Consider the following 27,989-nt stretch of genomic DNA (forward strand, 5'->3'; position numbering starts at 1 on the left):
AATGCCTTTCTTAGTTTTGTGATCTGTTTTCATCTGAATAGAGTTCCATCCTCTTTTCAGCCATTGGTGTGTGAGGACGGAAAAGAGGTCTGAGTGTTGTTTCTGTGTTTACATTTGAATGATTTCTTTATGATTCCTAGATTTATGTGTGTATGTTGTTTATGTTTAAATCTGTGTTTTCATGTTTCCTTAGGTTTTTGTTTCTGTTATTGGGTCCTGCAGGCAAGGCGCCTCAGTACCACGAAATTGGAAGATCAATAGCCACCCTCATGACGGATGAGGTAATTAAAATGCCCTTTGACATGGACACTGATTAGAAAGCATATAATGCATATTAAATTATAGTTCTCCTTTCATAGTGAAGCTTAAAAGATTGTCCTTGCTTGTCTTTACTATTTTATCTCATATTCACTATTTGCCTTTTGTAAGGTCTTTACTACCTTTCTGTCAGGGATCAGTAGATACTGTTTGGTTTCCTCCCTCCCCGCCAGGTTGAAATTATTGACCATCTTCTTGACATTTTGAAATTTTCTTCATCCTGCATTTCAGGATATTGGTTCTTTGGGTTTTCCTCAGGACTTTGTGTTTTCCCCTTTTTTCTTTATAATTTCTTGCTTTTACGGACTTCATCTTTGACCATGGCCTGTATTGATCAGGACTTTGTCTCTTTGGGAGACAGCTTTATAGTCGGGTACTTGTTAGACATCTCTGCTTTGTGTCCCTAAGGCATCTGAAACCCCACATGTCTGAACTGACCTCCTTTCTCTGTTCTGTCTCAGGCAGTAACCAGATTTTATTGATTTTACCTTTTCTGTGTATTTTGCATTTAATCTACCATCTCCTTTCCATCTGCACCATCACTTCTCCCTCCAGCTTAGACTCTCTTACCTTCTTTTCTTTGGTGAAAAAGTGGATCATATGGGCCTTTCTCTTATATTATTTTCCTCTGTACTGTTCGTAATATGCAGATTTGAATAAATCATTTCCTTGATCCAGATGTATCAATGACATCCTATTGTATATTTGTTTAAATTTAAACTCTTTACTGTTGTCTTAATAGGGTCTGCCTAATCTAGCCTCTGTACGCTTTTTTTTTTCTTTTTGGAAATTTACATGCTATGACTTACTAGTCACCTTTTCTCTACCACTTGCTCCGTCCACATCAGCTTCCTTTTTGTTCCTCAGATGTGCTATGCTCACTGCTGCCCCTGGACATTGCTGCTCTTCCCTTTGCCTGAGTGCTCACTCTACCACCTCCACCCCACCCTGTGCATTCTTTGTCCCTCATTTCAGACGGATTCCTCCTGTAGTGTTTCCTCCTCTAAGAGACCTTCCTTGGCCACCCAATTCTTCCCCATCAGCTTCCCTTCCTTTACCCTGCTTTATTTTTATAGGCACATTTATTATTACCTGCATTTGTGTATTTATTTAATTACCTGTTTCACTGTCTTTCCCCCTGAGTCCTTGAATGTAGGGACTTTGCCATATCTGTGTCCACAGTGCTCAGAATTGTGCCTGCCAAATAGTAGGCACCCAGTAAATACAAATGATCAAATTAGTTATTTAAGTGAGATTGTTAGCATACCCATGATTATTCCTTTAGGATAAATGACATTAAAATGTCATAAAAGTGGAATGACGCACCTACGGTATTATTTTATTCTGTATTTATCATTTCCCAAGTAAAATGTTCTCTTTAAAAATTGTTGTGTATTAACACATCACTGTTTTCTTTTGTTGTTTGTTACTGTTAATTCATCTGGTAATACTAATAGTGGGTTATTTTTTAAAGTTGTTAGCGAGAGTGGGAACAAGAGTTAAGGTAATTATGTAGACTTACTTATGATATCTAAAGTGGATTACTATGCGTAGAATTTTCTTTCAGCTTTACAATCCTTTTACTCAATATGTGTATTTTTCTTTAGATTTTTCATGATGTAGCTTATAAAGCAAAAGACAGAAATGACCTCCTATCTGGAATTGATGAATTTTTAGATCAAGTGACTGTCCTACCTCCAGGAGAGTGGGACCCTTCCATACGCATAGAGCCGCCGAAGAGCGTTCCTTCTCAGGTGAGAATCCACACAGTACTTCTTGGAGTTACTTTTTTTTTTTTTTTTATTAAACGTTTTTCAAATAGTTTATACTTTTCAAAACTCAAAACTATATGAAGAACTACACTCAGAGAAGTTGTTCCCCACTGTGTCCCGTTTGCCTTCTTACCCCTGTCCCCACCTCCTGTGGGTCACCATTTGTTATTAGTTTTTTGTTATCCTTCCAGTTTTTATTTAGCACAGGGAAATATGAACATATAGTCTTGTTCTCTCCTCTTTCTTACCAGAAGTTAACATCCTATTTGTAGTGTTCTGCACCTTGCTTTTCTCATGTAACAATATTTCCTGGGGATTTGATCGTAAGAAATCATAGAAATACTCCTTCTTCCTTTCCTCACAGCTGTGTTTTATTCCAGTATGGATGCACCATAGTTTGTCCTGTTTCTGGTGCAGGTTGTTTTCGGTGTTTTGCTATTACAAACCATATCATAGTGTTCATATTGCCATTTTAGTCTTGTGCAGATGTGTCTGTCTGTAGGATGGATTCGTGGGAATAAGATTGCTGGATCACATGGGAATTTATTTATAATTTTAGCAGATATTACCAGAATCTCCTCTTATCGGGTTGAACTGTTGTGGACTCCTTTTGGTGATGAATGAGAATGCCTGTTTCCCTAGCACAGTGTGTTGTCAGACTTTTGGATATTTGTCAGTCTGATAGGTATCATTATCTTACTATATCTGTTATTTTAATGTGGTTTTAATTTGCATTTCTATAATTAGTGAAGTTGAATATTCCTGAATATTTTTTGCTCATCTCCCTCCATCACTTTTTTTTAACATTTAAATCATTCGTTGATTCTTTTGAATTTATCATGACATATTATGTAGAGAATGCATGCAATTTATCTTTTTTCTAAATTGTGGCCTGGTTGTCCCTATTTGTTAAAAAGTTAAGCATTTCTCCACTTGATTGGTGATGTTGTCTATCATTTATTAAATTTCCATATGCATTCAGGTCTGTTTCTGGAATTGTTTTCCAGTGGTCTGTCTATTCATGGACCAATTTCACACTTTAATTTCTGAGGCTTTTTGTTATATTTTAATATCTGGTAGGTCTGCATTCATTCTCAACCTCTCTCTTACTCTTGTTTTTCTGAATTTTCTTGGCCATCTTTGCATATTTATTTTTCACATAAGCTTTAAAATCAGCTTTTTACTTACAGAAATAAAATGTGATTTAAAAAAAATTGTAATGGAAATTAAATTTCTAAATGAACTGAGGGAAAGTTGACATCTTTATAATATTGAATCTATTCAAGAACATGGTACATCTTTCCCCAGTTGTTTTCCTATTTCAAGTCAGTTTTTGTGTCCTTAAAGAATATTATAAAGTTCTCCTTATCTATGCCTTACACGCTTCTTGGTGAGTGTATTCATAAGTATTTTATCTTTGTTTCTATTATAAATGAGGTCTTTGTTCCATTATATCATCTGCTTGTTGCTTTATATATATATGTGTGTGTATATATATATACACACACATATATATGTGTGTGTATATATATATACACACATATATATTTATGAAGGCTATTGGTTATTGTATATTTCTTTTGTATCCTTCTACCTTTCTTAATGCTTTTATTGTATGTAGTAGTTTTTTAGTTATGTAATCTGCAATAAGAGATAATTTTATCCCTTATTTTCTAATTCTTATACCTCTAACAAGTTTTCTGTTAATTGTATTGATTAAAATCTCTAATAGTTTTAAGTAATAGTTGACTTTAAAGGGCATTTCTTAATTTTTTCCTAATTGTAGTCAGTATCCCTAGTGTTTCTCTCATTAAGTTACTGTCTTTGGTGCCAAAGTACACATTTTATCATGTTAAGAAAGTACCCTAATTTCTGTTTTATTGAAATTTTTAATATAAGTGAATGTTGAATTTTGTCAAAGGGCTTTTTAGCATCTCTGGAGATGATCATATAAGTTTTATTTATCAGTTATCATGGTAAATCACATTAATAGGTACTTTAACTTGAAAACACTCTTGCATTGTTGGAATAAGCCAATTGGGCTTTAAAGTGCCTGTAGTCTTTGTCTAATGTTTTATTTAAGTTGTTTGCATCCTCTGTTTGTAAGTAAATTGGTATATAGATTTTTGTGCAGTCTTCACGTTTTGGTATCATCATTATACTTGTTTCATAAAAACAAATTTGTAAGTTTTCCTTTTTCTGTGTTCTTTAAACATTAAGTGGTTTGGAATAATTTGGTTCTGAAAGTTTGAAAGATTTCTTTATTAAAATTTTCTGAGCTTGACTCTAGTGTCGTAGACTTCAACTTGCTTATTTCTTCTGTGGAAATTGGTTTGTGTGAGCTTTCTCTTTTTTTCTGGAGTCAGTTTTGGTAAACTGTATACCATAGAAAATTACCTATTTTCTGGTGTCAATTTTGGGAAATTATGTTTTTTGGTATATTACCCATTTCAGCAAAATTTTTCATTTATTTGCAGAGGGTTGTGTTGTGCAGTCTATCTCTCTCTTTGTACATATATATATATTTCTTATATATATGTAAAATTTATGAAGTTGCCTCCTTGTCGTATCTTTGGTTGTATATTAGCTAATGGTTTATCATATTTTTCTAGTGGAGCAGCTTTTAAAATTTATTTCAGTTCTCCTTTTAAAAAAAGTATATTGTGTTTTGTAACTCGATTTCTGCTTTTAGCTGCTTTATTTTATTCCTTTCACCTTCGTTCAAAGATTTTTTTCACATTTCCTGAATTACATGCTTAATACACTTATTTTTATTCTTCCAATTTTCTTAATATAAGTGCTTCATTTTCTTGAATGAAGCTTTTGCTGTATCCCATAGATTGTGGTATATTGAATTTTTCTTTAGATTTGTTTTCTAGGAATTCTGTAATTTTGTTTTCTCTTTCCCCTTTGAGCTATGATGTAAGTTAGTTTTAATTTTGACATCTTCAAATGGTAATCTTATGATTATAGATAAGTTGTGCTGCTCTATAAATACTGAATATGTGAACCAGGGAATTTAAGTCTGTAGTTGAGCCAGAGTCTTTGATCCGGGGGACCTCCTGAGATAAACACCACTCCCAACCCCATCTTTTTCTTTCTCCTCCTCCCTCTCTTTCCCTCTAGCGGTCTCCCACCCACCCCAACCCAACCCCCCCCACACACACTTTTTTTAGTCCAGCAACCTCTGACCTTTGGAGGTAACAAATTAAAAGCTCACTCTGGTGAGGAGGAGGAGATCTTTTATCATGAGAATAGTACTCTTGAATTTGTAGTAAAACTTAATGGGAAATTGATTTTTATGAAAATTTGTTTAATAACTCTTGTGCTACTTATGTCTTAAGTATTTTAAAAAGAAAAAAATGGCATTTACTCTTAATGTAAAGTATATTTTTTCTATAGTTAACCTGAGTAAGATTTAAAAAATTCTAGTTGGAGAGATGCATTGGATATTTTTGCTTCTGTTGCTGAGTAGTAATTTGAAATGGTGTGTGTGGGTGCTTTATAGTATATCTGATATTAGAATATAAAGCAGAAAAAAACAATATAAATTTGAAATATTAATAGAGACGAATTTTAGATTCTGTTTCAAAGTGCAGTTTCTTTAAAGTGGAAGTTTACATTAGGAAGCATTTTTTCTAGGAGTACTGGTTAGATATATAATCAGTATGAGATCTCATGTTCCCTTTAATTGAAGATGCCTTCTCAGCTTCCTTAAAACAATTCTGAAAATGTGTCTTTTGTGAAATGCAGGAAAAGAGAAAGATTCCTGTATTTTCCAATGGATCTGCCCCCAGCTCGGGTGAGACCCCTAAGGAGGCCCCACACCATGCTGGGCCTGAGCTACAGAGGACTGGACGGTGGGTACAGATACTGATACAGTGTGGGTGTCTTTTAGGGGCTAGAGATTGATTGGATGGAAAAGGCAAAAGCATTCTTTTTCTTTGCAAATATTTGGAAAGTAATTTTGTACAGTATTTTTTCCATATTTTAAAAATGTGTATTATTTTATAGGTATATAATGTTAAAGATAATTAATGTGCATTTTAAAGTAGTTTACTAGACTATATTGGGTTCTGTATACCAGGATTTGATTTAAAATGAAAATATTATGCAGCATACATTAAGAGTATTGTAGTTCTATAGTAGGTTAATTTAACTGCCTGTACAGAAGGTTCTTGAGGAAAGTGTGGTGTCCTATTGCCATTCTCATATGAAGTTAGAGAATTATGGGAACAGAGAGGAATTGTAACCAATGTGTCGTGTGTGTGCATAGATATAAAACTCTTACATGAGCAGTACATCATGAGGTAATGTAAAATTCGACAGACAAGCATAATTAAACCGTAGTAATAGTCTGTGGAAACCTAGTTAGAAAAATTGTTGCAGAAGTTAATCTTTGGAGTAAAGAATTGAAATATTACCAGGTACAAACATTGTCTTAAAATATTTTGTAGAGGTAGAAAATGATATGGTATTACCATTGTGTAGAAAAAAGCATGTGGATGTTGATACTGTTTTATCCATTGGTGGTCCCTATAGAACTAAAGATCTTGAAGCTTAAATATTTGTTTAAAAAACCAGGATAGCTTATACAGGATATCTTAATTCATTGCCTAATATAGTAGTCTCTCAGTATAATAGAGTAAGACTCTGTCCCCATGCGAAAGGTGCTCATTTAAGTTGTTATTATTATTATTACTTCTTCAGACTTCAAACTGAGGTAGGGTTAGTCACTGAGAAGTACCAAGTCAGACCCCCCAGTGATCTCATATTACCTTGAGAGTCTCATATAAATGATTGATTTGATGATATACTTTCATTTTCTAGATTATCACTGGCACTTTTTTTATTGCAAGTTGGCACCTTTTTTTTACAGTTTTCTCAGTCCCCTTGCTGTCATATTATTCATAGGATAACTTCTTCCAGATGTCAATGTATGTTTAGGCTTTATTTCAGTATTAACTTTGGAAAAAGCTAGAATGGTAAAGCTTGAAACATCTAAAGCATTTGAAAGCATAAGATTAATTTGTTTGGTGTATTTTTCTGCAGTAGGGATTTGAATGATATTTTATGAGTCACAAAATCTTTTTAAATTACTGATTTGTCACCGGTATTTATTGAGTACCTACTATTTCCCAGGCAGTGTTCTAGACACTGGAGATAATGGCAGTGAATAAGAAAAGGTCCTTGACCCTCACAGAGCTTATATTGTAGTGGAATGCTTTCAAGTTAGATGTATCCAAAAGTCTGATTTTAAGAAACACCGAAATGATAAGTCATTGAAATGATTTAATGTGCAAATATAGATTTTAAATTTACTAACTAAAACCTCTTAGTTTTATTAATATGCACACTGGTTTGACTACATATACAGTAAATTACATACACTGAAATAGTTCTTAGGCTTTTTTTCTAGACCAGAAGTATTTATGTATTTGAAGTACTAAAATTTTAAAACTAAAATTATTTAATTCACTACTGAGTGGGCCTGAGCATACTACAGTCATATTAAAGGATATTTGAAGACTTATGATTATATTATAATTGCATTCCTGGTATTCTGACACTTGCCTTTAAGATTTATAATATAAATAATGATTAATAGCTTTGCTTATACACATTTTCATGAATGGGTTGTTAGGTTTTATTTATTTTTATTATGTATTTCCTTGCACATTTGTGTTTGATATTTATTGCATTTACTCATATAGTCATTTGCCTGTAGTCTTTTCAGTATATAGTCCATATGATACAGATGTTTGTGTCTCTTTTAACTTAGTGAGGTCTACCTTTCCACTATCAGTGGATTAGATTAAATGAGTTTGTCTTCTATAATTTATACCATTATTTAAATAGGATATTGATTTTTGTTGACTAAACGCTAGGCACCAGCAGTTTTATGTAGCCCATAGTTTTAGTTTGAACTAGCCAGAATCCTCTAGTGTACAGTTTGACGAGTTTCATCTCACCTATTTAGGCTTTTTGGTGGTTTGATACTTGACATCAAAAGGAAAGCACCTTTTTTCTTGAGTGACTTCAAGGATGCATTAAGTCTGCAGTGCCTGGCCTCGATTCTTTTCCTATACTGTGCCTGTATGTCTCCTGTAATCACTTTTGGAGGGCTGCTTGGAGAAGCTACAGAAGGCAGAATAGTGAGTACAAAGATTGGTAGTGGCCAGGCTCTTAGCTCTTCAGAGGCAAGTGTCTGTGTGCATTTGTCTCACTATTCATACTTTTATTTGAAGAGTCTACCCACAGCATGATTAACCTGTCCCAAAGCAGACTTCCCCCAAAGGTAATTGCAATGGAAAACATGGGGAAGCCATTTGAACAGGAGAAGATGCACAGTTGAGGTAAAAAAAAAAAAAGAAAGAAAGAAAGAAGTTTGTCATGGCTCGCTGGATGAATGGTTTTATAAATTGAGTAAAAGGCTTGTATTGTCTTTGTGGGGGGAGTGGGTGGGAGGAGACAGATCAATTGAACTGATTCTGGGTGGGTCATGGGTGGGAGAATTTATCTGTGGGGTCACTTTGTATCCTTTAAGGCATCATAGGACTAGTTAGAGCCATGTGATTAACATTAACTAATCCACCCTGGCAGGTCCCCCGGGCTAGACTATTTGGAAGAAGGGAGCATAATTCTGGACAAATGATGGATTTTTGAAGTGGTGTTTATTTTAATTTTGCTGTTATTAAATTTGTGTGAACGTTGCCAAAGTTTTAATTGGAAAGTATAACTGAAAACTGCATCTATATTTTGATATGACTAGAATGAAAGTTTTTATGTTTTTTGTTCTTGGTGATACTGTATTGGGGCTGTGGGGGCCTGATATCGGAACAGCATCTAGTGCTTCGTGAAATTTGGAAAGACTTTTTTGTTGCTGTTTATATACATTTTAATGGCATTTAAATGAGACAGTTTGTGATTCCTAAGTATATTTTGTTTAATGATATTTACTGTTTGGAGAAAATTTATTTTTTATAGATAAAAGGTTAAAAACCAACCAATTCTAAGTAGTAATAATTGTTCAATTAAAGTATTTCATAAGCTGAACATGAGATAAACCTGACAACTGAAATTTCCTTTCAACTCAATTTATTTTTGATTATTTAGATTCTTTTATATTATTCTTTTACATTATTATAGCAGATAGATATTTTTAGTAAGTTGTTTTATGTACTGTCACAAGTTGTACATGTAACTCTGCTGGTCCCTGAGGAAGTATGTCTTGTCTGTTACCATCATGGAAATACTGTTACTTTCCTCTTGGACTGTCACTCACTGCCTGCCCATCTCATCCTGCTATTTAATACCCTGTGCATGTGATTAGAGCTTTAGGCACTAGAGGAACATAGACAAAGGTAAGACATGGGCAAGTGTCATCTATCCTCAGGGTCCTAACCTAGGAGAAAAAGATAGGATAGTATATATGTAGTTACTATGTCGTGGTGTTCTATGCCACACATGAGTGAGATAAAAGAAGAGCTGTAGGAGTTGTAATAATTTAGAATAGAGAAATCAGAAATATTATGGAGGGAAATGATATGGAGATGATACGTTTATTTTCAGATGCTTTATTGGAACTTCAGGTAGAAATGGAGACATTAGGAGGTGCAGTTCCAGAATTTATAGAGTGGTAAGAAAGAAATATGAAGATTGGGAAACTGAAAATAGATGAGGTTAACAATGTAAAGGGAGAGAAGGAGAGGAAAAAAGTGTGGGAAGTTATCCCCATTTATGAAATGGAGGAAGGATGAGAATGAGGAGAAAAATGGCCCAGCATCTTAGACACAGGCACAATCAGAGCTCTGAAAGAGGAGTCAAGATGATGTAATTTTGAAAAAACCAAAATAGAGATGTAGAGAAGGAGGAAGATCAGCAGGGATTGTTCAGTGCTGTACAGTGGAGAGGCGTATGGGGGAGATTAGGGGAGGGCTTCTGGTGGGTAAAATGGAAGCTTTTGAATGTGGTTTAGTTAGGGCAGTATAGGGAGGGCTGTGATTTCTTTAAGGAAAGACAGGTTTTAATTTGGGAATGAACATAGAAGCAGTTTAAAAATTGGGAAAAAGTAGGTCTGGGTAAAGGAACCTAGTAAATGTGGCAATGAGGGGTTTGGGGAATGGTGAAAGGAAGGTCTTCACCTGGAAGTTTCCGCTTTTTCAACACAACATGGAGGAGGGAAACGAATTTTGTGCCCAACTGCCTTCCTCACCTCATTTCTTTATTTGCCATCTCCTTGTTTCTCTGCTCAGTTTTTTGCTTTCTATTTCTAGTTGTTGTTTAGACATTTTTTCCTTTGATTTGAACTCTAAATTCATTCCTAAATATACATATTATAATTGAACTAAGTATTTTATAATAGCTTAGTAGTGTCTTCCACGACAATCTCTTGTTTGTCTGTGGGCAAGAAAATAAATTTATCTCATACAACTCATAAATATATTGTTAATATGAACACTTACTCATTTTGCCAAAAGTCTAGTTTGTATGTGGGTTTGATCCTATTTTTATACTAATAATTGAATGTTACTTTTACTACATACTATTCTTATGTTGCGTTTTTGATTTTGGAACATGCTCTTATTACTGATGATGATAATTGCTACCATTTATTGAGTGCATTCCATATGCCAGACAGTGTGCTTGCTAGTGTTTTCAGAAACGCTGCTTCTTTAAGTTCTCCTGGCTATCATAACCCACATTTAAAAATGAGAAAAGTTGGGCTGGACAAGTCTGAGATACGGCCATGGTTTAGCACCTGGTAGGAAGCAGTCTTCTACTTCAGATCTGGTTCTGAAGCCCTGCTCTCTGCCTACTGCTGTGCTGCCTCTCAGTTCCAGGAGGCTTGTTTCTCACAGTGTCTTGTCTTTGCTTTACTGATGATGGGCTTTTCCTTTCTTAATTGTATATCCCAGTTGACCTTGATGTTTGTGAATGGTAAACCGTTTTCTTTCTGACCCCTCCCCTCTGTGTCATAGCCTATATGCCTTAGCAACTGATAACCTAATCAGTTAGGATGTAATGTTGGTAGTGAAACAAAATTGGCCTACTAGCTTTGATTTAAGATTTCTATGAGTCTTTTCATTTTATCGTTTTTACCAAACTTTAATAATAATATTTCCTCATTTATGGTTTCCAGGATTTTTTAAAGGAGATTTTTCATCTACTATTTATGTTAAGCATTTCATGTTTTATATATGTTGGTTAAGCCCATCATATTAGATTAATTTCTTTAAAATGTATGGGAAATTGCACTTTAGAAGCAAGTTTGAGAAGGATAGTTTCAAATTTGAGCATGCTAATTTCTTATCTACTTGAAGGAGTCTTTTTTTTGTAGCACACCACATCAAGCATTTAGTATGTTTTTTATTTTCTTAAATGAACTATTTCAGACATGCAAAAATATTCAAAATAATGTATACAACTTTGTACTCACCATAGGCTTAAGAAGTAAAACATGTATAGATAGGGTTGGAGCCTCTGTGTCCATCTTCCATTTACCCCTTCCTCCTTACCTTCTGTAGTATTGAGTTTTAAATTAGGGTTGATTGTAAAAGTTCACCTTTAATATGCTAAAACAAAACAATTTTCCCATGTATTAAAATATATTTGTAATTTTCCATATTTAAATTTTAAATTTGAGATTTAAAGTTGCATTTGCTTTATTTTTTTAACCACTTGATTAATATTTTTATTTTCCAGGTGTCTTATATATATGTATTATAGTAGGTTAGAGATATATTTATGATGTATTACCTTTATTCGTTTCTTTTTTCCTTAAACAGAGTGCAATAGAGTCTCTTTTTGGAGCATCATTAACTGGGATTGCCTATTCGTTGTTTGCTGGGCAACCTCTAACAATATTGGGGAGCACAGGTCCAGTTTTAGTGTTTGAAAAAATTTTATTTAAATTCTGCAGGTAGGTAATAGTTAACTACTATTTGTTTATGTATGTTTATAATTATATATTATTGTTATTAACTTCAGTTAAAAGTGTATTGTATATTTAATAGCTGAAAAAGAGGATCTGATGAGTATACATATTTTCAGTATTTTGGGGCTACTGTGTGGTCAACCCTACTCTGGCTCCTACTCTCATCCCCAGTCACCTTGAATATAAAATCAATGGATTTGAGTGCTGATAAGCAAATCACTTGAGGGACAATAAAAGTCCTTTGTGTTAGCAAATTTCAACCTAGTAAGAAGGTAGTTAATCTGAATTATTTATTATATGGTATGTTGGTCTTATAAAGGAAGTTTAGAAAGCAGTGGATCTCGAAGGCTCACGCTGACTTTACCCAGCAGGCCTGTGTCACAGAGGGAGCTGCAGCTCACTGCGTGGGGTCACTGCAGGTTACTGGAGCTGGTAGCCTCAGAATTTGACATGGCAGTACTATTCGTTTTGTGAGATACATGCAGTTGAATATTTTAATCTGAAACAACTTGTTGCTGTTAAATGTTTGATTCACTAAATCCTCTTGTTTGGATTCTTTTGCCACTGGACAAGCTGATTCTGATTCTGATCTGGCACAGTACACACATAAATAGAGAATGTAGTGGCCTCAAGTGTTTCAGACTCACTGGTAGTAATTTCTTATTTGAAATTGAATTGGAAAATGAAGTCACTGTGGTGATACTGGTGGTAGAGGAACTGGTGGTGGTGGGGCTGGGGCGTGGCTGCCATGTTGACACTGGAGCATCTGGGTCTTCAGAGAGAGCGACGTACATCCACTTGTTCTACTGGCTGCTTATCTGTCATTTACTCCTCATAACTGATTTCTAAAGTGAGGTCTTTGTTTTTAAAATATTTATTGCCTAGTAGATTTTCACTGTAAATCTTTTGTATAAGTAAAATATAATCATTAAGTCTACTAATAAGAAGTTAGTCTTCAATTGAAGCAGAAAAACACATAGAGCTTTCTTTAGTCATTATTTTGTTATTCTGTAATGTGTTCTCTTAAAAATCTTAAGTTTTTATTACTGTTCTTATTGTTTGTTATGAAAATTTTAAGTACCAATACTGTTTGGCATGTGTATGTTGATCATGTCCACATTTTTCTTTCTAAACAGAGATTATCACCTTTCCTATCTGTCTTTGAGAACCAGTATAGGTCTGTGGACTTCTTTCTTGTGCATTGTTTTGGTTGCGACAGATGCAAGCAGCCTTGTGTGTTATATCACCCGGTTCACTGAGGAGGCTTTCGCAGCTCTCATTTGTATCATATTCATCTATGAGGCTTTGGAGAAGCTCTTTCATTTAGGAGAAATATATGCATTTAATATGGACAACAATTTAGATGAACTGACCAGCTACTCGTAAGTGTTTGTTTCCCCTAATAGTAAATGTATTTTTGCAGAGGTGTCTGAGCAAAAGAAAATGGATTTTTTGCAATGTGATGCTCACTGTATATCTAGCTATAACTACCCAACTAGCAACACGGAGGTTGACTCGTTTGTTACAGATGAGATCTTACCAAAGCACGTAGTGGATGTAAATGCGGTTGAAAAAATTCAGTCATTTTTATTCACTGAAATGATTTGTCCAACTGTGTGTATTTTTGGTTTTATGTGTAAATTGGATTGGCCAATTTAAATTCAGTTTGGCAACTAACCACCATATATTTATTATTCTTCCTGTTTTACATTTTCATTAACTTTTTTGAAACTTGATAATTTTTATTGGAAGTTATTTTAAAGTGTAATTTCAGTGCAGTGTTTTATTTTGTTTAGTGGATTATTTTCTTTGGGATAAAAAAAGAATGAAATGAAAATATTTTAGGACTCTAGAATAAAATAGGATTTGAGAAGTAATTATAATAGTTACAAAGGGTTGGCAAACTTGTTTAAACGTGAAAAAGTTTATTAAAATTAGACATACTGAGGTAGATGCCTGTATTTGCTGTCTTGAGCACAGTTGGTATGAGCGTGAGCCTGCATTTGATTAACTTACATGGAGGAACGTGGTTACCAAAAGCCTTCCTTCCTCCTGCCCTCCTCGGCCCCAGTCCCTCACTTCACACCCCTCCTCCTCTCGCTGTCCTCACACACTCTCAACTTTGATGCACAGAGGAGGGAGGGATGTGAAACTTCCTATAAGACATTGACCTATTTGAAAATATTAGTGACGCTTCGATGCCAAGTCTATTTTGTGTCATTTTCTTTGCTCTTAAACTAGTTAATTTTTAAAATGTTATTTGTTGTCTTCTCTCTTTCCCTGCTACTTGGATCTTTAAGAAGCATGGTTTTTATAGCTAGTGCCAGCAAGTTAGAGCACTGTTTCCTACATGTGAACATCATTTGTTCAGCTAACATTCTGTGAGCAGGCACTGTTAGGAATGTTGTGTAACATTCATGTCAGTGTTAGTCATTCATATCGTAGCCCCTTTTGTGTGTGAAGAAACTGAGGCTTGTGGAGGTTAAAACTTGACTTGGGTCAAACAGCTAGTAAATGATAGAGCCTCAGTTGAATCCAAAGTCCAGCCACCTGCCTTTTTTCAAACAGCTCATAATCCAATTGAGAATATTCTTGTTTGTTTCTTTTCATTTTTTAAATCCATATTTAGAGATTTCTTTGCTTATGTATGTGTTTCTAGCTTTTTCAGGAAGGTGAGATAGTTCTGTATATAAACTGAACTCTGATTGCTTTGACTCTCCTAGTCCTGTCCTGAAAAACTATGTTTTACCTATTACTTTAAGGATGGATCTTAAGATGAGTAAAGGATGAGCATGAGCAGGTAGGGCTAGAATTAGTAGGAGTATAACTTATACTGGTTCCCAGTGCATGTTGTGTGTGTAGATGGGAAGGTGGCAGCGGCTCCTGTGGAGGGTAAGTGGTAAGATTTGGTGGAGGCTGACTGTGTTAAACATGGTGGTGTCTTCTCAAATTTTTAAAGAAAATAGTACTGCCCCAACGGATATATCTAACCAGTTTCATTAAGTAAACATTTTATTGGTATTTCTGTTAGCTTTGTTATATTTATATAAGCCAAACTTTATTCCATTCCATTGTTTCTGATATTTCCACTTTTTAGTCTCCATGCTTTGCAACATGGAATAAAGTTAAGAAGTTAAAAGCTACTCCATTGTATGACTGATTTAATAAAATGTAAACATGAAATGCAGAATGGTTAAAACTATCCAATTCTGATTTCTCAGGTGTGTATGTGTTGAACCTTCTGACCCTGGCAATGAAACTCTGAAGGTGTGGGAGGAAAGGAATGTAACAGCACACAACATTCCCTGGGGGAACCTTACTGTCTCTGTGAGTATATGTGAAGTGAAGGCTGGTGCAAACAGTAACCTTGTTATTTAGCTTTTCCTTAGTAAACCTAAATTTCCTTCTTGATTGATGGATAATCATATGTTTTCAGAATATAGAGTTGTGTTGACCAAACAGAAGTTACCACATTTTTATTTATCATCTACTGAAGTGTATAGGTTGAAAAGAATGAAGCTGGTAGGAAGGGAGATCAAGATGGACTGTATTTGACTTCCAAGATATTAATTATTAAAAAGATGTGAATAATCTTCTGGTTTCTAATTCCTCTTGGGTTCATAAGTTCATAGGCCTGTGGTTGCTGGTCCTCAAGTCGACAGGTCCAGCAGCTCTTACCCACTGTGCCTTCTGTTGATCAGTCCATCTGCTCCGGGAACTGCTTATTTAGAAGATGAGGAACGCTCAGACTGAACCTGTTTACCTTATAGAGACAAGTATGACTTCAGCACTGAAGGAAAGGAAAGGGAAAAGGACAGAAACATATAATGAGCACCTACTGGGTACTGAGCACTATTACATACATATTTTTGTATTCTGTTCGGAAATGTTGTCCTAGCCCTAGAATATCTGTTTTGGACACTTCCCAGGTTGGGATTTAGAAATAAAGATGTCCAGTGATGCTGGCAATATCAATTAAAACCAAGATCCCTTGAGCTTCTCTTGTGGTTTTTATATCATTCTTTTCTCTATAAGGGTGATAGCTCCTAAATATGTAACTGGAGGGATTTCATCTGAAATTTTATCCCATTGATAATTTACATCTGCACTGTCCGGTACAGTAGTCATTACCATATGTGTCTGTACATTCAGTAAAATTAATTAAAAGTTCAGTTTCTTGGCTTCACTAGCCATATTCCAAGTGCTCAGTCCCGTCGAGTGACTGACTGCTGGCTGGCTGTACGGGACGGTGCAGATACCTGACATCTTATCATCACGGACAGTGCCGATGTAAAGCACTGTGTGTCAGTAATCAGCTTAGAATAATACTTTACTGTTTTATATTAGAATAATACTTTATTAACCCTATCTCTTTTGTTGTGAAAGAGGTAGAGTTAATAGAGGTGCCCATATGAAAGTGATTAGTTAAAAAAGCTCATTTCATGATGAATAGGATGTCTTAATATTTTAGATTATGTATATGGTCTTTTCAGTGTATTTTCTTGACATCCATCAGGGCCATGTTAGGTTTTTTTGTGTAGCTATAGCTTTTATTTCTGTGATCCATGTTGTAAATTGTAGGATTACTAATCTTAGCACGTAGAAATTGAGAATAACGGAAACTTTGTTTTTCTTTCAGTAAACCTGAGTTGTATTTTTAAAATGAGTTTCATTAGAATCTAAGTAAGGAAAAAAGGACTTCAGTTGCATGTGCCTTTGTTAATCTCTGGTTGCCTTTCAGTTATTTTTCACCCCAAAGGAAAATCAAGTCAATATATTTCTATAATTGTATTGTATTATGTTATATTGTTGACTATATTATTGATTTTATTAATGGAAATATTTCAGTGGTCACTTTACTGCTCACAGTCCCATGCTTTAATCTCACCATCAGAAAAGTCAGAAAGGGGCTTCCCTGGTGGCATAGTGGTTGAGAATCTGCCTGCCAATGCAGGGGACACGAGTTTGAGCCCTGGTCTGGGAAGATCGCACATGCCGTGGAGCAACTAGGCCCGTGAGCCACAACTACTGAGCCTGTGCGTCTGGAGCCTGCACTCCACAGCAAGGGAGACCACAATAGTGGGAGGCCCGCACACCATGATGAAGAGTGGCCCCCACTTGCCGCAACTAGAGAAAGCCCTTGCACAGAAATGAAGACCCAACACAGCCAAAAATAAATAAATAAATAAAAGCTGAGCTGATGTCCTTCTTCACTAAAAAAAAGAAAGAAAAGTCAGAAAAAAAGTCTGAATAGCCAAGCACAGTTTTTATTATTGATTTAAATTTAATAGTATAGCTATCTCTTATTCAGCATTATAAAGGCAGAGTCATAATTTTCTGTCTGTCGCTTTTGTTTTAAGCAACTTGTTCAGAGGTAAAGGAAAGATAGTGAAATTGTTGAACAAGAATGCAAACAAATATTTGGGAATTAATAAAAGGCTTATATATTGAGATATATAAGCCTTTCACTAAAGGAAATAAGGAGTTGAAAGAAAGGAGTGGAGTGTATGACGTTAATAACTTGACAAAAATACAGTATTTCATTTCAGTGATTTAAGATGCACAGATTTGTCAAACCATGACCTCTCTGAACTCAGGATATGTTTTAAAATTGGTTGTGTGTTAATGTTGACTTGACAGTGTTTTTTCTAAGTGAAACATAAAATAATGGTGTGCTTTATGATCAGTAGCATCTTAGAGTCAAAGAAGTTCTTAGTAATTTATTGGCTATCTGAGAATCCCCTTTATCCCTTCCTTTTCTGTTTTTTCCCCTTTTTTCAGGAATGTAAAATCTTTCATGGTACATTTGTAGGATCAGCTTGTAGTCTCCATGGACCTTATATTCCAGATGTGCTCTTTTGGTGTGTCATCTTATTTTTCACAACGTTTTTTCTATCTTCATTCCTCAAGCAATTTAAGACCAAGCGCTATTTTCCTACCAAGGTAATTGGGGTTTAATTTTGGAGTTCTTGTAATAGTCATGTTTTTAGTTTTCATTTCCTTGGTTTGGTTTATTTCAAAACAATAAGATATTGTTTGAAGTTAGTAGTTCATGTCATATAGCTATAAAGAAATTATTCATAGTGAAAAGTGTAGGGCTTCCCTGGTGGCTCAGTGGTTGAGAGTCCTCCTGCCGATGCAGGGGACGCGGGTTCGTGCCCCGGCCCGGGAGGATCCCAGATGCCGCGGAGCGGCTGGGCCCGTGAGCCATGGCCGCTGCGCCTGCGCGTCCAGAGCCTGTGCTCCGCAACAGGAGAGGCCACAGCAGTGAGAGGCCCGCGTACCAAAAAAAAAAAGAAAAATGTATGTTCCATGTCTGAGTTAACAGTAGGAAGACAATGGTATCATGAGAGATGATAGGTTAGTTGTGAAATGTGTTTCTTATCTTTTGCAAAAGATAATTAGTTATAAATGTATTTCACTGATACATTTTCACTAATTAAAAACCTCATTCACACTTTCTAGTGGCATATTTTAATCTGTGAAAGATATGAATTATTTAGAAAGGACACATAGTATTTTTGTGTTTATACTAACAATATAGTATTTTTGTGTTTATACTAACGAAACCCCTTTAACATAGGTGCGATCGACAATCAGTGACTTTGCTGTATTTCTCACCATAGTAATAATGGTTGCAATTGACTACCTTGTAGGAGTTCCATCTCCTAAACTTCATGTTCCTGAAAAATTCGAGGTAAGGATTAAAACACTTGGCTCTTTGTTACTTGGGAATACCAAACTACTTTAAAGTGAGATACCGCCTCCTGAGTAGTTATTTCTAAAATATGCATAGTCTCTCTGAAGAGCTGATGCTTTGAAAGCAAAAATTATATATATGCCTCACATGTATAAAAAAATGAAAGGATGAACAGAGACAAGTGAACATATTTAGGAAATAAGCAAGAAGGTATCCAAGATGGCCCATCAGGGAGAGTGAATGAAAATATTCATGGTGAGGAGTTGGGAGTCATTTAAAATTTTTGACCCTGCTCTCATAGCTGGAGTTCACACTATACTTTCCAGGTGAAAGAAACATTCTTTATTCCTTTATAAAGGAGTAACTCAAACTTTCATTTTAAGAGTGGCAAGGGGATCCTTATTAAAATTTTTAGAAGGGAGGTATATCTGACAGTAATTGGAAAGCTTTGTGTAACAGTTTCCAGCAGAATTAATTTTTTTTTCCACAGGGAAAATGATATTTAATCTGAGCATCCATGAACTCCTTGGTTTCATTAGCAAACTACGGTTCTTTTGTATACAGTATATCATGTGCATAACACAGCATTTGATAATTATTTTCCCTTCTAAGTCAGAAGTTGTAGCTTTTGAATACTTTCTGGAAATTTTTAATAGTCAAGTATTTGTGTCACTGCTTATATTTACATTTAACTAATTATATGACTTCTTTTATAAGCAGAAGATTTAAAGCGGATTAGGAATAAGGAATATAACGAAGATAAATTTAGTCTGTTTTCTCTCTCTCTCTGTGATTGAAAAATAACATTATTTTAAAAATCAACGTCCTCAAAAGTAGAGGTGGAAAATGATCCAGCAAAATTATATAAATCTATTTATATTTTTATATAAAAATAAGAAAAAATTAAGCTTTATAATATTTATTGTATGAATTTTACTATAAGGATAATTATAAGTAACAATACATAAATGAGTATAACGTCATTGGGTTATATATATTTTTGCTACTAAGAGTATATAATTTAAAAACTTTTGGAGACCTTTGTTTAAAAGCACAGATATTGAGCCACTAAAGATTTTAAGCCATTAAGAGGTGACTATATCAAAGTCATTCTGTTTTTACCAAGTCTTACAAATAGACAAAACTGTAAATTATATTAATGTAATTTCCTGTAGTCCTGGTCCCATTTCCTTATTCTGGTTCCAAATATATTCTTGTTATTCATTTATCTAGCTTTCAAGTAGCAAACTGATTTCAAGGGGCTTTTAAATACACTTGGGGAAACAAATTAAGAAACAGGAATATATGCATTGTACAGATAAAGCATATTTTTTCATGTGCAGTATTGAATATGAAGCAGTATAATGTATATCAGTGTGGGAAAATTATAATATCTGTATTCAAAATCAGTAAATTTCCCTTTTGTATTGACAAATGTTTTCATGTAGAAAAAACAGGCTTAATATGAAGTCTAAGTAATAGAAGCATTTAAATTTCAATATATCCAATATCCTCCAAGAATGCTAAACTCCTATGATCTTCAAAAATGTTTTATTATAAAACAAATTTTATGTTACAGCATTGAAATAGATTTTTAAAGTGCCAGATTTTGTCAGCCAATGCTTTGGAAAAATAGTGTAGCGAGGCCCAGTTCTGCTTTCGTACTGACCCTGACAAGATCACTGGTCTGTAGGATCTCCAAAGCAGTTTAGTTTAGGAGTTGATCTAGTAGGTAGATTGATTTCACTTTATATGAAGTAGATAGGCATGTGTTGAAAGGACACTCTACTTATCTATTCCTGCATAACAAACCTCCCAAAACATCATACCTTTAAACGACAACACTTTTTTTGTTCATAAATCCGTGACAGTTGGGACTAGGCTTAGCTGGGTAGTGCTCTGGTCTCCTGGTTTGAGATCTTTTACGTGGCTGCAGTATTTATTGCCTTGATGGGAGCATGTCTGGGACCTCAGTTCAGACGGCTGAAGGAGCTGGCTGATTGCCTCCCACCCCTGTCTCATCACATTGTGTCTCATCCTCAAGAAAGCCTATCCAGGATTACTCAGAGCTTAATCTCAGGGTTCCAAAAGGGTTAGAGAAGAAGCAGCAGGGTCCCTTGAGATCAAGACTCAGAAATCACAGGGTTACTTTGCCCTTATTCCCAGGTTCAAGGGGAGGAAATAGACTCCCCTTCTAGGTGGAAAGAGTGGCTGAGTCACGGGGACAAGAGACCTGCCTCTAGGGATGAGAAGAATTCCTATGGCTGTCTCTGCAAATAATTCACAATATATCCCAATATTTAATCCAGTCCTTTCCGATCCCTTGGCATTTCTTGGGGTAGACACAGTGTGTGCTGTGGAAATTTTGTGCAGTAGGAGAAGGAAGCTTTTTTTTTCTTTCCTTCTTTTAATCTTTAAATGTTTTAACAGCCTACTGATACAAATAGGGGCTGGATCATAAGCCCGTTGGGAGAAAATCCTTGGTGGACCTTATTAATAGCTGCTATTCCAGCTCTGCTTTGTACCATTCTCATCTTTATGGATCAACAAATTACAGCTGTAATCATAAACAGAAAGGAGCACAAGTTGAAGGTAATTTAAAAATTTTGTCCCAATAATTGTTTCTTTGAGTTGGAGGTGGTGAAAATTAATTTCTTCTCTCTTTATAAGTAGTATAGAGTTTTAACCTAAAAGAACAATATAGGCTTACAAATATTCATGTTTGTTTCACTTTTCAGAAAGGAGCTGGCTATCACCTTGACTTGCTTGTGGTTGGTGTTATGTTGGGAGTTTGCTCTGTCATGGGACTTCCATGGTTTGTGGCTGCAACAGTGTTGTCAATAAGTCATGTCAACAGCCTAAAAGTTGAATCTGAATGTTCTGCTCCAGGGGAACAACCCAAGTTTTTGGGAATTCGTGAACAACGGGTTACAGGGCTAATGATTTTTATTCTAATGGGCCTGTCTGTGTTCATGACTTCAGTACTAAAGGTAAAAATCTACTGCAATGTTTTAAAATCTTTCTTTATCATAAAATTTACACTTGGTTGTGTGAAAATGAAACATTAGGGCTTCCCTGGTGGCGCAGTGGTTGAGAGTCCGCCTGCCGATGCAGGAGACACGGGTTCGTGCCCCGGTCCGGGAAGATCCCACATGTCGCAGAGCGGCTGGGCCCGTGAGCCATGGCCACTGAGCCTGCGCGTCCAGAGCCTCTGCTCCGTAATGGGAGGGGCCACAACAGTGAGAGGCCCGCCTACCGCAAAAAAAGAAAATGAAACATTAAAATATCTAAAATTAGTTTCATTTCCTAGAATTTACTTGGAACATAATATTTTGGAATGGTTAGTGTAGTAGGCATCAGTGTTAGATTGTATCCTTTTAAAAAATAATGTAGTTTAAACAAAGAAACAAATAATGTAAAAGGGTAGTATTAAAGACTGTAGAGTTTGGGAAGGAGTTAATCCATGGCTTAGTTATGATCTAAAAGAAGAATATACCAGAGGATTTTATAAGCATATTAGAGGAAGTAATATTGAAAGATAGATGAAACAGTTATTTGAGCAAAATGTAAAAAATAATATTGCTATTAATTGAATTAATACATTCTTCCTGACAGAGAACATATTAATGAAATGAATGTATTAAATGAAATATAAGTAGTAGCACTCATTAGGAAAACAAAAAAAGCTAATACTATAAATGAAGCATGTAAGAAATTAGCCTTTTTGATAAACATCTTTTAGTCACATCTGATCTTTACTGTACACATTCTACCTAATCTAGTGATTTAATAAAAAGCAATAACCATAGCAAACGTAGCTAAGTATCTAATCTTAAATTTTCTATTCATCATGGAAGAGCTCAACTCCATTTTTTTTGGTGTTTCAGTTATGTTTGTTGTAAAGAAAATAAGTAAAAAGTTGTAAACTATTTATAAATTAGGGGACAAACGTGGAGTGTGTATGTGTGTGTGTGCTACATATTAACTAAAAAAATTGTAGTTAATACTAGAATTCTTTGGCATCCTTTCATGGAGCCAATTAATTGATCAAATATTTGTTGAGTACTTTCTGTGCTATTAAGTACTGAGGCAATAATAATAAATAGGACACATTATTGTCTACTTTGAAAAACTTGGCAATCTAGTTGGTGAAACAGATAGGCAAATGGGCAATTACTGCATAGTGGTGAGTATATTGTTAGAGGTGCTTGGGACAAGAGGAGAAATATGTACTGCAGTCTTATGGGGGTGCTGCGTCTCCTGATGAAGGTTGCCCTGTACATTTTTTAAGTACTAAAAATTTTTAAGTATTAACTGCATATAGGCAGAAAAATTCAAGTAGAATATCAAGAAAGCTCTAAAATAAAAAGTCTATTTTCTCTCACTTTCCAAAAGCAACTCTCCATAGGTAAACTTTTTACTCCTTTGTTTTTTAAGTTATCTTGTTAGTTAACACCATTATAAATCTATATACTTTTATAATGTTATTTTTCACTTTATTATCTTTAGACTGAATCTCTTTGCCTAAGACAGTGATTCTTAAAGTCTAGTCCAAGGACTTCTGGGAGTCCCTGACACTCTGTCCGTGGTCTGCAGGAGCCTCCCTTTCCCAGTTACGTGACTGTGTTGAGGCCGGATTGTTTTCATAGACTTTGGCCAGAACGATGTATTGTAGCAGATTTAATGCAGGTGCAGATATGAGAGTGTAGTTGTCTCCTGTTAAGCCACCCACTAAAGAGTTTTACAGAAATACAGAACAGCACTATCCTTCTCAATCTTATGTTCTTTGGAAATTATAGTTTTCCAGTAAAAATATGTTTTTTGTATTAACTTGTAATAGGTTTATTATTATTTCGAAATGAGTTTAAAAATAACTATTGGGACTTCCCTGTTGGCGCAGTGGTTAAGAATCTGCCTGCCAATGCAGAGGACACGGGTTTGATCCCTGTTCTGGGAAGATCCCACATACTGTGGAGCAGCTAAGCCCATGCGCCACAACTACTGAGTCCGTGTGCTGCAACTACTGAAGCCCGTGCACCTAGAGCCCGTGCTGTGCAACAAGAGAAGCCACTGCAATGAGAAGCCTGCGCACTGCACCAGAGTAGTCCCTGCCCTCCACAACTAGAGAAAGCCCGCATGCAGCAATGCAACACAGCCAAAAATAAATAAATAAAATTTAAAAACTATTAAAAATTTTTCTTTTAATTTCTAATATGGTGAATATCTATTTCCCACATACCTATATACCTATTTATCTCTCTCTCTTTCTCTCTCTCTCTCTCTCTCTCTCTCTCTCTCTCTCTATATATATATATATATATATATATATATATATATATATATATATATATATATATATAAAATCCACATAAAAGTATTTGGGGGGAGGGTCCTCAGTACTTTTTAGGAGTATAAAAGGGTCCTGAGACCAAAAACTTGAGAGCCACTGACCTAAGTTTATGTCTTTCATGAGGATTTACCACAAACATCCCATTCTCCCTTTCATCAGTTGTTTTTGGTTGGCTGTGTTTTTAGTTTTATTATTATTGTAAAGGTTACCAACCTTTACACTCTCTGCTTTTTCTGTAAGTTAAATTATAGCAATGTAAGCCCTCTGGGAACACGTAATCAGTATTATGATGAAATAAATATTCGCTGAGGACTAGGCAGTGTGATCAGCCTGCGTGGAGGCAGAAATAACCCTTATTTCCCCAAACTCCTGCTGTTTCAGAATAATAGCCCAAGCCGCAAGACCTGAGAAGTTTTCTTAATATTTGTTGACTTCTCTTACTTTAAAAAAACTACATATACAGGTTCCACTTTTTCTTGTATTTCTTTTTTGTATTGCTAAAGGAATTCCTTGAGTAATTTTTTCATGTCTGGTACCATAATTAGTAAACTTTCAGAGTTCTTGCATGTTTCAAAATTACCCTCTATGACTGATAGATGGATATTCATTTCAGGTTTCAAATTTATGTTTCTTTGAGTCTTAAAGTTATTGTTGCCTAGAGATCAGTGGTTCTAGTAAGAGGTCTGATACCTATTTGGTTTTTGTGTCTTCAGAAGCATCTTTTTCCTTTCTAGAAGCTACCAAAATGTCATTTTTACTCTTAGAGTTTGGAAATTTCACTAGGGTGTTTAGGTAAATAGAAACTTTTAATTAACCTTGCCTCTCTCTCTGTGGGTCATTTTACTCTAGAAACTTGTGCCTTTAACTGTGGGAATGTTCTTCAGTTGTTTATTTCCTCCTCTCTATTTTCTCTTAGATATTTCTTCACTTTCAATTAGATACTAGACTTTCCAGATATGTTGTTACATTCCTCTTCTCTACTCTGTCTCACTGTTAAAATTTACTCCATTTTCCTTATCATTTTATTGACCTCTTTAGTCTTATCAAAATCATTGTTACAGGGCTTCCCTGGTGGCGCAGTTGTTGAGAGTCTGCCTGCTGATGCAGGGGACTGCAGGTTCGTGCCCCGGTTTGGGAGGATCCCTCATGCCGTGGAGCGGCTGGGCCTGTGAGCCATGGCCGCTGGGCCTGCGTGTCTGGAGCCTGTGCTCCGCAACGGGAGAGGCCGCAACAGTGAGAGGCCCGCGTACCACCAATAAAACAAAACAAAACAAAAAAAACACAACATTGTTACAAAATTCTTTTAAATTATTTTGACAATTGTATCTTTAATTTCTGGGAGGTTTTTTTTTTCTCTCATTCTGGTTATTCATTTTTGATAGCATTCTGAAGTTGCTTTATGGATTAAATATTTTTTTGAGATTCCCTGAGGATACTGATTAGATTGTTGATATGTTTTCTTTTCTCCCACAGTCCTTAGTTAAGGACATATGAGGTTGTTTAGTAGAGAATGAGTGTGATTCTCCTCTGGCTGTTAGGTCTTTTTTCCTTATAGGTCTCTTCCTTGGGTGAGTGCTGATTGTGGTGTTTGAATCAATGAATGGGGCCTGTTGCTGGCTTTCCTGTGGGATGCCTGGGCATGGACTAGGTAGGCAGTTTGGGATCCCCCTAATTGCCAAGGTAACAAGGACATTCTTTTGCAGGATGGTGTTTATTTATTATTTGTATTCAGTAAATGGTATTGTATAGCAAGTCACTGTAGGGGTAGTGATAGTAATAATAATGGCTAACACTTTTTGAGTGATTGATATGTACCATGCGCTTTTCTGAGTATTTTATGAATTTGAAGTTTTTTAATCTTCAAGGCAATCTGATACAGAAACTAAAACAGAGAGGTTAAGGCTAAAGAAGAGGTTAACTGGGTTTTTAAGCCAAGTAATCTGATTGTAGTGCCTGTGCTCTTAACCACGGAACACAGTCCCTTCTTAGGAGGGAACATGTAGATGGTAAATGATTCTTCAAGGAGGTTATTGTTTACTAGCATTTTTCTTTGTTATAGAAAAGTCTCATCACTGAAAGATCTGTTAACTCTATCTCATAGGCACTGACTATGTTTTTATGTATTTTTTATGTGAAATTGTTCTGGTAACATGGGTTCTAATTGTGGTCATTTTACTTACAGTTTATTCCAATGCCTGTTCTATATGGTGTTTTCCTTTATATGGGCGTTTCCTCATTAAAAGGAATCCAGGCAAGTCTTAAGCATTTAATAACTTTGTAAAAAAAACTTAAACATTTTATATTTGCAATGATTGTTTTTGTGATGGTAGTGATTTATTCTCTGATATTTTGGGGGCAGGTTAACTAGTGACTTCAAATCCACATTTTTCAAGTAATTATTGCTTACTGCACATTTTTTCCCCCCAGAGTGAGATCATGAACTGTTATGTCCTTACCTATTTTTAATTGAAGCTAATGAAAGGTAACTATCAATGAAGACTAGTATAGTAAGAGGGAGGATCAAAAGGATTGGGATGGGGGAAAAGGGGCTGTTTCTGACAATGTTAGAACAGCAGTTTCAGTTGCTTAAAAAGAAAATGTAGATATTAGTCTTCTATAACCATGGCAATACCTGCCATTTGTATGGTGCAGTACAGTTTATAGAGCCTAGTATACAGATGATTTTGTGTGATCCTCAAAACAACTTTGGGATATGAAAGGAAGAAATACTGATTTTGTAAATCATGAAACAGAAATAGACTTACTGAAGGTTTTTAACTAAGTAAGCAATGGAGCCAAGGCTAGAATCTAGTGTTTTCACTACTCTGTTTTGTCTTATTTATAGTATTTCTTGGGAAACAAGCTGATAGAATGAATTAGGATTTGTGTGAATCCAGCCTTAGTGTAGAACGTGTAGCTGCTCAGGCAGGGTTGGCACCACTCACCCAGTCCCGGCCGTGAGCAGCGTGTGGTCCCGAGCTGCTGGCTTCCGGCTGCCGGGTATCTCAGACGCACCAGCATTTCTTTTTCAACACAGTCCAGTATCTACTCTCCAGTGGTCAAGAGATGATCTCATTAACTCAGTTGATTATTTTACAACAATTTTGTGAGGTATGTAGGGCTGATCTTATTCCTGGTTTATAAATGAGGAAATTAAAGCTCAAAAGGACCAAGGAATTGGCTCATAGTTTCCATTTCAGTGGGTGAAAAATTAGTAATTGTTACCTCAGGTTATTTTCATAAAATTGGTAATGTTAGACTTAGAAAGTACCTTGGGAGATTGTTACTCTTTTATTTTACATATTAGAAAACAAGGTCAGAGAGATTAAATGACTTGTGCATTTGATTATAGCAGATAAATTTATCAAAATATTTGAATTCCCCAATTTAAAACATTTTGACTTGAGTTTTCTGATTAATGAATTACATTTGTTTAAGTGGTTGCCTTGATTGTCTTTTTCCTCCTTGGATAAAGATGTTGTAAACTGAAACATTCTCCTGTGTTATCATGGCATATCAGGGAAGTTAGAGTTTAAATCACAAAACCCTAAAGTAGAATACAATTTATTTTCCTAAGTAGTAGAAATGATATTTTTGTTGAAAACTTTTTCTTGTTTTGCTTTCCATTCGATATCCAGTTTTTTGACCGTATAAAATTATTTGGAATGCCCGCTAAGCACCAGCCTGATCTGATTTACCTCCGCTACGTGCCCCTCTGGAAGGTCCACGTCTTCACAGTCGTCCAGCTCACCTGTCTGATCCTCTTGTGGGTGATAAAAGCTTCGGCTGCTGCAGTAGTTTTTCCCATGATGGTAAGGATTTTTTTTCAGACTTTATCACTAATTAATAACATTTTTGTGTGTTTTGATAGTACTTATCTTACTAATATTTATAATTGACTTTGAGAAAAAG

At 35.4% G+C, this 27,989-nt stretch overlaps 1 protein-coding gene across 17 annotated transcripts in view; it reads left to right on the forward strand.

Moving 5' to 3' along the window:
* Positions 1 to 27,989, forward strand: part of SLC4A7 (solute carrier family 4 member 7) — a 121,450-nt gene that overhangs the window by 76,713 nt on the left and 16,748 nt on the right. For 16 of the 17 annotated variants that reach the window (XM_059075232.2, XM_059075236.2, XM_059075230.2 and 13 more), the window contains 13 exons: positions 194 to 281; positions 1,926 to 2,072; positions 5,844 to 5,950; positions 8,071 to 8,245; positions 11,879 to 12,012; positions 13,164 to 13,409; positions 15,249 to 15,354; positions 17,809 to 17,970; positions 18,611 to 18,724; positions 21,158 to 21,319; positions 21,466 to 21,717; positions 26,260 to 26,328; positions 27,716 to 27,889. In XM_059075232.2, the coding sequence (XP_058931215.1) occupies positions 194 to 281; positions 1,926 to 2,072; positions 5,844 to 5,950; positions 8,071 to 8,245; positions 11,879 to 12,012; positions 13,164 to 13,409; positions 15,249 to 15,354; positions 17,809 to 17,970; positions 18,611 to 18,724; positions 21,158 to 21,319; positions 21,466 to 21,717; positions 26,260 to 26,328; positions 27,716 to 27,889 (1,936 nt within the window). The remainder of the gene's footprint in view (positions 1 to 193; positions 282 to 1,925; positions 2,073 to 5,843; positions 5,951 to 8,070; positions 8,246 to 11,878; positions 12,013 to 13,163; positions 13,410 to 15,248; positions 15,355 to 17,808; positions 17,971 to 18,610; positions 18,725 to 21,157; positions 21,320 to 21,465; positions 21,718 to 26,259; positions 26,329 to 27,715; positions 27,890 to 27,989) is intronic. The other variant, XM_067005859.1, reaches the window with a different exon arrangement.

Source organism: Kogia breviceps, chromosome 10, assembly GCF_026419965.1.
Source record: "Kogia breviceps isolate mKogBre1 chromosome 10, mKogBre1 haplotype 1, whole genome shotgun sequence".
Classification (NCBI taxonomy): domain Eukaryota; kingdom Metazoa; phylum Chordata; class Mammalia; order Artiodactyla; family Physeteridae; genus Kogia; species Kogia breviceps.